General features: G+C 33.9%; 1 protein-coding gene across 1 annotated transcript; it reads right to left on the bottom strand.

Moving 5' to 3' along the window:
• Nucleotides 1-132: 132 nt before the first annotated feature.
• Nucleotides 133-1958, bottom strand: LOC133289332 (probable mannitol dehydrogenase). Its single transcript, XM_061487247.1, has 5 exons — nucleotides 1855-1958; nucleotides 1621-1734; nucleotides 922-1435; nucleotides 607-760; nucleotides 133-499 (listed from the first exon to the last, which is right to left on the bottom strand). The coding sequence occupies exons 1-5, from the start codon at nucleotides 1956-1958 to the stop codon at nucleotides 288-290; spliced, it is 1098 nt and encodes a 365-aa protein (XP_061343231.1). The 3' UTR covers nucleotides 133-287.
• Nucleotides 1959-12607: the final 10649 nt, after the last annotated feature.

The following is a 12607-nucleotide window of genomic DNA, read 5'->3' as shown; positions in this document are numbered from 1 at the left end:
AGCTTTTTATTATGGAAAACTCGTGATTGCAGACAATTTGCTAAAATATGGTAGTTAAAACAACGAGACTTATTGAAGTAATTTTATAAGTCTACATGGTTCTTTGTTTTGATTAGAAGAATACATGGCTTTGTGATTTTATGATTCTTCTAATAAAAACAGAGAACCATGTATACTTATAAGAGTACTTCAATAAGCCTCGTTGTTTATCTTTGCTTCGTTCATTTTTATTTTTTTTATTTTGAATGAGAACACATTGAAATTGAAGCTTCCTTTTGTCACACTGACTAATTAACAGAAGGGACCCCAAGTGTGTTGGCCACGTCAATGACAAATCGGTATCTAACATCGTTGTTTGCAAGTCGCTCTAAAGCAGTGTTGACGTAATCCATGGGAACAAGCTCAATATCTGCTGTGATATTGTGCTTAGCGGCAAAATCAATCATTTCTTGGCTCTCTTTCACTCCTCCGGCTGCACTCCCAGCAATCATCTTCCTCCCTATATTTAAAAATTAATATTTTCAATCATGTATTATTCATTCTTCAAATAAAATATTTTTTTTTTTATTTATTAAGAAAAGAAGCATGAATTACAAGTAAACTTACCCAACAACAGAGGCAGAGTTGGTAACTCAAGAGGAGTCATTGACGCACCCACTAAAATCAATTTTCCACCCATCTTCAATAAATCAACTAATGGGGGCAGAGAGTGATGGCCTGAAACTGTGTCAATGATACCATCCATTGTGTCCTTGGCTTCCTAAACATCAAGCAAACAAATAGGGAAAAAAATGTCCCAATACTAATTAAGTCATGTGATTTATTTACATATATAATTTGCAAGACTACTATATAAAGGACTAATAATAATTTTTTCAATGTGCAAAGGTTATTGTTTCTTTTCTGATTATAAATTTATACCTGCAATTGTTGTTTGTCAGTACTGAGCAAGAATGAGTCCGCACCAAGCTTTTCCAATGCTTCATTTTTCTTTCCAGGAGAAGTACTTATCACGGTGACTTTCATATTGAAAGCCTTAGCAAACTTGACAGCCACATGACCAAGACCACCAAGGCCTACCACACCCAAATGCTGGCCAGGTTTACATAGTTCATGGCCCATCATAGGGCTGTACACTGTGATTCCAGCACACAGCAATGGAGCTGCACTTTCTAATGGCAACCCTTTTGGCATTATGATTGCAAAATGCTCATTAACTACTATGATATCTGAGTATCCACCATAGGTTACTGATCCATCATGTTCATGTCCATTGTAGGTCAATATCTTTTTCGGGCAGTAAACTTCAAAGCCCTGAGTACAGTGAGAACAAGAGCCACATGTACCTATAATGGGACCAATACCAGCTATGTCACCAATTCTGAATTTTGTGACTCTGCCACCAACTTTTATCACTTCCCCCACAATCTCGTGCCTGAAAATATACCAATGGGAAAGAAGTAGTGTTATTATTTAATTTACAAAATTAGATAAACTGTATAGGGGATTTTAAGTAGAGTTATTATTTAATGTATTTTGGTCATATGGCTAATTCGTTGTTATTAAATCACCATAAAGATTACTGATATGAAGGATGGGTGGAAGAAGAGTGATCAGTACCCTGGTACCATTGGATAGACACTTCTTCCCAGTTCATTCTTGATATTATGAACGTCGGCATGACAAATCCCACAGTAAAGTATCTTCAAGGTGATATCATTGTCACCATTTGTTCTGCGCGTGCTCAAGAAAAAAGTATATCAACGATGGATTATAAATGGGTTTCTATTAGAAATTAACATAAGCAATTAAGTAACGATGTCAAGCAAAACCTCATGAAACGAAAGAAGATACCTTCTGCGGAAGTGGAAGGGGGATACAGTTCCTGAGATCTCTCTAGCGGCCCATCCATAGGCAGGTACATTGAATTTTTCTTCTCCAGAGAAAATGTTTGCCATATTTTTTTTTCCTGAGAAAATTGGATGGAGAAACTGAGAGAAAGACTAATGAAATAGATGGATTGTGGTTATGTCTGACTGATTCAGATTGATTTTTGTGAACAATTGAGTGATTGAGGATATATATATATATATATATATATATAGGTACTGAGCTCGATTTACGTATTCAGGAGCTCATCGAGGACGTCATCGCTAAATCTTGTTTGATTTGTGTTTTACACAGTCTCACATCGCTGATATGTTAGAGATACGGGTTATAGGGTCAGGTTTTGAATGACCGTTGACTAAGTCTCAAATAAGTAAAATCACTAGCGTTGAACAACATCATATAAATTGAATTATAAAGGTTGTTTTAGTTTAAAAAATATATTGAGAGAAGTGGGTAATCAACTAAGAATTTTAAAATTTATTTTCAGCTTTCAAATTTCGTACATAACAAGATATCTATATATATATAGCTAGTTCTACGGGGCGTTTGCTAGAGGAATTTTTTTTTTTATTCGAAAATTTCAATTTTCAAAAATATAATTTTTAATGATAATATCTGAAAATTAAAAATTTAAAAAAATTTAATTTCACAAAAATCATGAAAAATGACTCGTACCAAACGGCCCTGAGGAGCTCATCGAGGACGTAATAACTAAGTCTTGTTTGACTTGTGTTTTACACCGATCGACATCGCTGAGGCGTGAGAGTGCAACATACATAGAAACATGGTAATGGATTTCTCAAAGTCTGAATTGATATACATGATAATGTTAAAAATTTCAGCTCTTTATGTCCATAATTAAAATGGTTATTTCCTTTTCGCTACTTTATGAAATTTATTATTAAAATTATTAGGAGAAAGATATTGTAACAACCAAGTTGTGTTACTATCATGTTATTACCTATCAATCTCACCATTAGATCGATTATGTTGATCCAACGGTTATATTTATTTTTATCTTTGTATGGTTAGGATTCCCCATATTTAAAGTGAAAGCATTAAATATGAGAAATCATAACCTACAAAGGTAGAAATAAATATAAAGTATTAAATTTAGAAAATCATGACCATACAAAGATGAAAATAAATATAATCGTTAGATCAATATAATCGATCTAACAGTGAGATTGATTGGTAGTAATATAGTAATAACACAACTTAGTTATTACAATATCCTTCCCCAAATTATTATCGTTGATATGTCAATAAGGAAATGAGATTATTCACAGAATATGCTAAAGATAAAACAAAAGATAATAACTTCTCTAAAACTTCTTGTTAAAAAATGAGTTACGGGTGAAGATTTGAATTGACCAAAATTATCCTTACGTTGACTAAGTCTCAAATAAGTTGAATTGTCTAACATTTAACAATTCATGCAAAACGAGTAATACCGATACTGACACGAGACACGTGATACGACACGACACTCTGACACGTTAATTCTAAAAAATATTAGATTTCGACACGTTAGGACACGTCTTGATAATAAATAATATTTTTAATTGATGTAGTATATATTATATTTAATATTCAATAATTTAACAAAAAAATAATCTAAACTTATAATATTCATAAATTTTGCAAAGAAACATAAGATATCCCAAATATTTATATTAAACTCAATAAAATGGTAATCGTAATTCAACAAATTTAATAGTTGGAACTAAAAACTCAACGCAACGTAACCTTTGAACTTTTTTTGAATTTCTATAACGCGTGTTGGAGTGTCAGGGAGTGTCGAAGTGTCCGAGAGTGTCGGGAAGTGTCAGACACGACACGTCAGGATTTTTGAAGTATTGGTGCTTCATAGACGAATACTATAGATCTTGTAATTGGGGACAAAAAAAGGGCGACTGAAAGAACTCAACTTGAGTGTTATAATCGATTATTTAAGAATTATTTTATTCTTTTTACATCCATTATTTTAGGGGAAAAATATTTTATTTTATTTCTATTTTTAAAAATCCATGAATTTTTTTCCTTCTAATTTTACCATTGATATTAATAAGTGAAGAAATAATTAATGGAACATTAATAATATTATTAATATTTTAATATAAGATAATTCATTCAAATGAAATTATTTTTATTTATAATCGAAAATATTTAGGAACTATTCATTGTTATGCAATTACATGAAAAAGAAAACAGATAGAAAATGTTAATTTAGAAATGCATATACAAAGTTTTTTACTTACATATAATAATGAAAGCTATTTGATGGCTTTCAAAGTCTTATTCAGTTACCCAAAATAATAAATAAAAATGAACTAGCAAGTATCCTATGCATTGGATATGTATTTTTAAATTCAGGTAAAATATTAAAAAATTAAGAGAAAAATATTTAAAATAATAAGGGAAATATGTATAATTGATTTAAGTAGAATATAATTGTTATAAATTAAAAATATTAAATATTTCAAATTAAAAATAATATAGGAAAATTAATTTAAAATTTAAAATAATTAAAATTAAAAATAATGTGTCATTCTGTAAGGAACAATACACCGGAAAATTTAATGACTTTCATGAGAATATATTCTAATCAGCTTATTTACCTATTAGTATTAGATATCAAATTGGCTTTCTTGCATAGGTATTTGGAGGAATATGTATTTATTGTTTTGTTAAAAAATTGGAAATGAGCATAATGTTTATAACAGTGTTATTAAACCCGGCCCGAGCATCGATCCGGTCTGGGTACTAGGTCACTGGTCGAAACGGTTGGTAAATGTTACTAAGTTCAAAGCCCATTGATATATAAGCCAAAAAGTGGAAGAAAAGAGCATGCGGAAACCACGTGGAAAGGTCTAGAATCTAGATTGCAATTTCTTATCCTCTTCCCTCGCCTTTCCACTCACAGCCTCTACATCTCAAGCTTTTCCATCCTATTAAACAACATGCTTGCCGCATTGTTTCTTTACTTTACTTTGCAAAATAGCGATGATTATTGCTTCTGTTGGTGTTGCTCTATGTTCTCTGTTTTCATCTTCCTCGTTCATCACTTCTCCATCATCTTTATTTCATTCCCGTCACTCTTTCGTCGTAAGAGGTAATTGCTTGTACCTACCAAGTTGCGTAAATGGCTTCAAAATCGTTCCTTCTGGGGAATGGAGTGAAGGGTATGCTCCAAAATCATGTGGGTGTTGTTTGGATTACTGAAAGTTTTGATTATTTTTTTCCATTTTTTGCAGTTGGGATTGTGCTGATGCGTCCTTCCACACGAGCAAGCTACTCGTACCGGTTCATTAGACTCGGCAGGTCACCAGGTTTCAAAAAAAATCGAACGGGTCGCATGGGCCATAAAGGGGCTAATTGCATGCCCGGTCTGATAACTAACCCTAACCTGGTCACCGGAACTCGGGTCTGTCTGAGTTTAATAACACTGGTTTATAGATTGCAAATAATTTTTTATGAACTAAAACAAGCACCACAAGCTTAGTATATTCACATTGAACCTTATTTTCTTAAAATTGGTTTTCCAAAATGAGTGTATAAAAATACATTTTTTTTGTTAAGATTGGTGATAAAAGAAAAATGCCCATTATATACTTCTATGTAGATAATCTCATATTTAATAAAAATTGTGATGTTATTCCTAAAAGGTCTATGATAAATAAATTTAAAAGGTCTATAATAAATAAATTTAAAATGTCCGAAGTATTCTATCTAACAGATTTTTCCTGTCCAGATTCGATAATAAAATAAGGGTCGCTTGGTTCTGCAATAGTGGCAGACAAAATTATCTGCCAATACAATAAATTGGAATTCACTCATTTTTTTAAAAAAAAATGTTTCTAGGATTCGTCAACAGATCTTGCCAGGCAAAATTTTTTGTGTCCGTGATAAGCAAAAATATTTCTACAACAACTACAAAAATACTTTTTTCATAAAATAATACAGTTCTATTATATAGATAAGAGGACAAAGTGTTAAATTACAGAAAGATAGGTTCTCAAATAATAATTACTGTTGTCAAAGTTACTTTTATAGTTGTAATATATATATATATATATATATATATATATATATATATATATATATGTTGGATATATGCTCTTTTGGTCACTAAAGTCCTATTAGGCTTTAGTGAAACTTGAGCCCATGAGGCTTAGGGTTGAGTTATGTCTAAGACCTAAGCGTATATATTCATAGTTTTCTCCTCTTGTGCCTCCAAGGTGAATAGATCATCAGAAACAAACCTCAAGAGGCAGACGTTCATCATCCGAACGGTTGCCCACACAACCATCTCATCCTCCTCGAGAGATAGTCTGGAAGATCTGCCACAGTCCAGCTTCAAGGAGGTTGTTCGTGCTGCGGCGCTAAGGTGAGCTGTTCGTGAAGAGGAATCCTACAAGGGAAGATTCTACACAACACCTGCGCACCGAGAGGTAATTGTGAAACAAGGATGATTCGGTAAGCATACCAATGTACTAGGTCCTAAACCGCTTCCGCATAAATCTAAGATTTCCTTCAATTGGTATCAGAGCCTTGGCTGTACATTGGTATGTGAATCTAGTTTCACTATTCATGTAATTAGTTTTGCTTCTTGAAATGTGGCACCTAGGGTTCTAGGATTATGGTATGAATCTAGCATGTGTATTTTATAATTCATTTTCATAAAAGTTTAAATTTTAATCGGTAAAAATGCTTTAATCCATGGTTAGGGTCTCTCGTGTATTTCTAGATTTGTAACAAGGAGGCTAATCCCATATGATTAGGTTTCCTCCTTGTTGGTTTTGTTTATTTTTGGAATTTCTGTGTATTTTTTCAATATTTTGTAAAAGTTCAAGATCGAGAAATCGCGAGGAAGATGCGCAGTCAGCACTGTCGGAGACTTTTCGAGGACTTACCGATCTTAGAATGGGGAGATCTATATATGGTTGGAAAGAGGACGGAAAGACGAACGAAACGGTGGGTGGCTCACCGCCATCTGAGTTTACAAGCTCCTCCACGCGCCTCCACAAGATTATGAGAGTGGCCGCCACTCTCCGGCAAAGAATGGGAGAGTGAGAGAGCGTCCGGCCACCTTTTTGGGTGGTTCCGGCGGCGGTGCACTCGTCTCTACGTGGCGGTCCTTCCCCTGGAGTTTCAGCCTGATTTGACTTTGGGTGACGGCAGACCTGACGGCTAGGGTTCCTCTTTCGCGTCCTAGGGTTTCTCGCCAAAGGATTGGGTCTTTGGGCTTTTGGGCCCATGAAACCCTAAAGGGGCTTGAGACAGATACTATGGGCTAGGCGAAAGTCGAATTCCAAAGTTGTATTATTTAATTTTATTTTATTCTATTTTCTTTAAAATAGGAAGACAATGGATTAAAGTAATTATGATTTATTATTTAATGCTTTTATTGATTGGTATAAATTATATGATTGATAACATGCCATATAGAATAGGTGGTGCCATATTGTTGCATAACTTGTATGATTGCATGAGCATAATAGCTATTATGTCTTCAGCGACTGGTATGATAGTTATTATGGGATTATTTTGATTTTAAATCATCCTAAGAAATTAATTAATAATTATTATGATTTTTATTAAAAATCTAGATTAATAATTGAATTAATTAATTTTGGATAATTAACACCAAGACAAATAATCGTTATGGAAATTATTTTGATTTCAAATTATCCTCATAAATGATAATTATTATGATTGTTGCAATCTAGATTAATAATTAAGTCAGCTATTTGGATGATTTAAATCTAGAAAAATAATTAGAGAAAATTTCCTGAGAGAATTCTTTTATCTTGCGAGTAATTTGTGGGTTTTTCTGAAATGGTCATGGAATAACACACGCTGCATACAACATTCATGTATCATGATTGTTTAGAGCACACGCTGACGTAAAGTGACCGGATTTCAGGACCTTAATGCTTTCAAAATTATGTTAAGCTTAGTGCACGTTTATCGGCACTCTTACTTATATAGTTTTTGAAATCGAACAAAGGATACTCTCAATTAAATAATTCTTGGAAATTAGAAAATGTTGCTTATGTTGAATGGAAGGAGATTTAAATTAAGAGATTAATTTAACCTTCAAGCGCATTATAGGACCATTAATAAAATAATCATGTGAAGTCCCATCGAATAAGCATGATTGAATTTTATTAGATTGGACTTAAATATCTATGTGAGGAGATTTAAATTAAGAAATTAATTTAACCTCCAGGCGCATTGTGGGCCTATCAATAAAATAATCATGTGAGGCCCCAACGGATAAGCATGATTGGATTTTATTGGGCCTTAATAATTTAAAAATTTTAATAAAGTATTGTACGTCCCATCGTCGATAATACTAAGTTATTAAAGATAATTTTGAAATTAAACAATGAAATTATTTTGAAATTAAAAATTTTAATAAAGTATTGTACGTCCCATCGTCAAAAATGTTGAATGGGTGAAGGTTTTAAAAATTAATTAATTTTAAAACCTGCGGGCTCCATTTGTGGGTTTATTAGTGAAATGGTTATCGCTGAAGCCCCATCGGATAAGGATAATCAGATTTCAGTAGATTAAATCTTAATAATTTCAAAATTTTAGTAAAGTATTGTACGGCCCATCGTCGGCAATGCTTAGACACTAAGGATAATTTTGAAATTAAACAATGGTTAATTACATTCAACTTTGGTAAAATTGTTAACCCTCCCATCGAAGCTCTGGCAATGGCACTGAAGGCCCAAATAACAATTTTGGTTTTTACAAGTGACTTGCCCATCGTAAGCCTTGTAAAGATAAACTGAAGGATTGTTAACAATAAACAAGAGTAGTTATGAGAATCTACTCGCACTTCGTTTGTTTATTGCATTATTTGTTTGTAATTGTGTGCTTTATATGTTTTTCAGAAAATATCTTAGAAATGATTTTGAGTCGAAAACCTCTAGATGGTACCAACTATGAATAAGTGAAAAGCAAATCTTTGATATTGTTCTAAAACATGGAAGCTAAAATTTGTCCTGACAATGCCAGGGCCATAGCAACCTGCTGAGAATGCGTCTAAGGAAACTAAGATGCATTTCTCAGATTGGGAAAGGGCAGATATGGTAGTTCGCTGCTATATTATTGTCAGTCTTTCCAAATACTTGCAGAAGCAAGTGTACATGATTAAGAGTGGAGTAAAAATGCTTCAGACTCTTAATGACATGTTTGCTGCGTCTAGCGGCTCTGCCAGACAGAATGCAGTCGGTGCAGGTTTTGCTAAGAGTCTTGTTAAATCCAAAGGGAAACCCAATGGTGGTAACAAGAACAAAATGACTTGGTTATCAGTTGTCAAACCAGTTGCTATGAAGAAGCCGCCAGGCAAGTTCTTCAAGTGCAGATTGAAGGGATACTGAAAGAAAAACTGCCCAGAGGTGATGAAAAGAACCTGGCATGGGCATATCAAGGCCTGATCAGTGAATGAATTATTGATTCAGGAATCACTGATTATGTTTGTTACTCTTTGTAGTAGTTCAAACATGGCATACCTGTCAGCAATGGACAAATATTTTAAGCTTGAAAATGGGAACTTGTGTCTGCATTTGCAGTAAGACAAGTTATTTATAAGACTATGGTTTTGGGTGATTGTTTATTTGTTCCAGATTTCAAGAGGAATTCAATTTTTGTTAGTTGTTTTGGTTAAAACATGGGTTGACAATGCAATTGATTCCTCAGTTACATTTCGAAGTTCATCTTCGTCTTGTTTGTTCTGGTACATTGTTTAAATAGTCTTTATTACCTATGTCCTATACCCTTTTTAAATTTGTTATGTTGAATGGAAAGGATGATGAACAAGAACTTTCACCAAAGAAATAAAAGTTTCAAATGAAACATCACTTTGGCCTTTGTGATTGAGTCATATTATCTCAAGTAGGAAACATATTTTAGTTAAAAGAGGGACTGAAAGTTCAATAATCTTTTAACTAACAGCTACATGTTAGTCCTATTTGGAAGGTAAAGTGGCCAAGCAATCCTACAAGGGCCAAAAAGGTTTGCGCAACTATTCAACTGGAACTGGTACATACTAATGTATGTGGACCAATTAGTGTTCAGACCAGAAGAGATGATGAGTACTTCATTATATGAATATTTACTCTGGATTTGGACAGATGAACCAAGTGCGCCATATGTCTAAAGCTTTTGGAAATTCCAAGAGGTTTAGTCTGAAGCAGAAAAGCATGTAGGTGTTCAAATCAAAAACACTTTGGTCTGACTAAAGTGTTGGCTACCTGTCTGGTAAGTTCAGGTCTTACCTGATTTAAGAGAGGATGGTTTTTGTAACTGTCAACTCTAAGAACGCATTAGTTGAATGAAGTTGCAGTATGCAAAAATCAAACATTTCTAGACTTGGTGAAGATCATGTTCAATTATTCATCTTCGTCAATGTTGTTCAAGGGAGATGCCTAAGAGAAGGAAATGTACCTTCTTAACTTGATTCCGTCAAAAGTTTGTTGTAAAGACACCTAAAGAATTATGGAAAGGGTGTAAGCCCAGATCAAACCATATTCGGATTTAGGGTGCTACGACACACGTCCTACAACAACAGTCAAATGAGATGAAATCTTGTATGGAAGAGTGCATATCTTTTGGCTACCCTAAGAGAACTAGGGATGATTTCTTATTTAGTCTTAAGGACAAGATAATCTAAGTGAGCACTTACATGATTTTCTTAAAGGAGGACTAGATAAGAAATTATAAGCTCTTAAGTTAGGTTATTCTTGATGAGATTTATCTCAGATCAAGAATTTCCAGAATCTCTAGAAGCTTCATCCACTGTTCCCTTGATTGTTCAAGAGGGGATAGATATATCTCTAAGTGAACAAACAAGAGAACCATGATTGGAAATTCAACATGATAATATATAAGTGAAACTAGTTGAAATATTAGTATCACATGTAAAGGAACAATATCAAGGATAATCGGATCCTCAAGAAATTGAAGATCCATCATTTGACCCACTATTTGTTTTACCTATAAATACACAAGGTCTAGTGCAGTACATTCGTAGTAGGAGAGAACCTTGTTAACTCTCAAGTTGTCTCTTGTTGAGTGATATTGATCCTACTAGTTACGATAATACACTAGAAGATGTTGTTGATCAAGTGTTGCTCACGCTATGAACAATGAGATGAAATACTTGTATTTCAACTCCGTTCGGTCCTAGTAAATACACCAAGAGGGGTAAAACCCACAAGGTGCATGTGGACATAAAAGGCAAAGAGAGGATTGACAGAAAGGTGAAAACCTTCAAAGCTAGCTTGGAGGCATTTTTTGCCAGACGCCATGCTTGAGTCTATCCAGATTCTCTTAGTTGCTATAAGTCTCAATTATGAGATTTCATTTTGGGAGTTGGATGTCAGGATATCTACATACAACAACCAAAAGGGTTTATCGCAAATGAGTAGGAACACACGGTATGCAAGTTGTGAAAGTCTATTTCATAGACTTAAGCAAGCATCCAGGTCTTGAAACATCAGTTTTGATCAGGTTATCAAAATTTTGATTTTGAGAGAACCTTGATGAATGATGTGTATTTGTATGTAAAGGATACAACGGAAGACAGTAGCTTTTCTGGTACTTTATGTAGATGATATGCTCCTTATTAGAAACAATGTGGAGGTAATATCAAGCATAAAGAGTTGGCTAAGTTAGTGTTTTGGTATGGAAGTACTGGGGAAGCCAATTATATTCTTGGTATAAAACTCTTATGAGACCGGAAGAATAAGTTGTTGGCATCACCTCAGGCTACTTACATTGACAAAACCCAAAATTCAACATGAGAATTCTAAGAGAAGAATTATAATTCTCAGATGTGAAATTCATCTTCCTAAGGAGTGACCAAAGACTTCTAAGAAGGAAGAATGCATGAGCAAGATATCTTATGCTTTGGCAAAGGTAGACTCACGCATATCATGTTGGGCGTTAAACCGGACATCTGTCACGCAGTGGGAGTAGTGAGATAGTACCATTTTGAACCTAGAGGAATACTAGATTATTGTTAAGCATGTACTCAAGTATCTTTGGAGAACGAGAGATTATATGCTGGTTGGGAGTCTTGAAAAGCTGAGTTTTCAAAAATTCAGTTATTTCAAGTGGATATTGACTCAAGAAAATCAACCTCGAGCTATGAGTTTTTCACTAAACTCAGATAGCATTAGAGGTGGATCTTGCAGACCCAGTTACTAAGAGTTTGCCTGAACTTGTGTTCGAGAGGCATGTTACTTCTTTGGGTCTTAGGAGGATCCCAGACTTGCATTAAGCAAGTGGGAGTTATTGGTTTCATTGTGCTCTTGGAGTAAGACGATGAAACAATAAAATAATTTTCTGAATTTCATAAATAAGATTTTATTTATTTAATTTGCGCACTATTTACAAACATAAAGGTCCGGATCAAATTGTGGAGTATATGATCATATGGATACGTTCATGGAGGACATGATCATAAGATCTCACAATTGATGAATGGAGTCACAGCCATTAAATAAAGTTGGGCACTTCATTCAGGCTGCAATATTTTATGAAGTGATTTTGTCCGAATCATTGTAAAATATTGGTGTGAATTAACATTCACATTGAAAGGATCAAGGAGAGATTTGATTAAGGTTGTTTTTCTGTCATAAGGTATCAAATCTCCAGTTAACTATAGTTATGTGATTGCTCTTAATCCTGAGTTTAT

The sequence above is a fragment of the Gastrolobium bilobum genome, unplaced genomic scaffold (assembly GCF_033153095.1).
Source record: "Gastrolobium bilobum isolate Gb01-03AN ecotype WA unplaced genomic scaffold, APGP_CSIRO_Gbil_v1 utg14226, whole genome shotgun sequence".
Classification (NCBI taxonomy): Eukaryota; Viridiplantae; Streptophyta; class Magnoliopsida; order Fabales; family Fabaceae; genus Gastrolobium; species Gastrolobium bilobum.
This window is presented reverse-complemented; position numbering and strand designations above follow the sequence as displayed.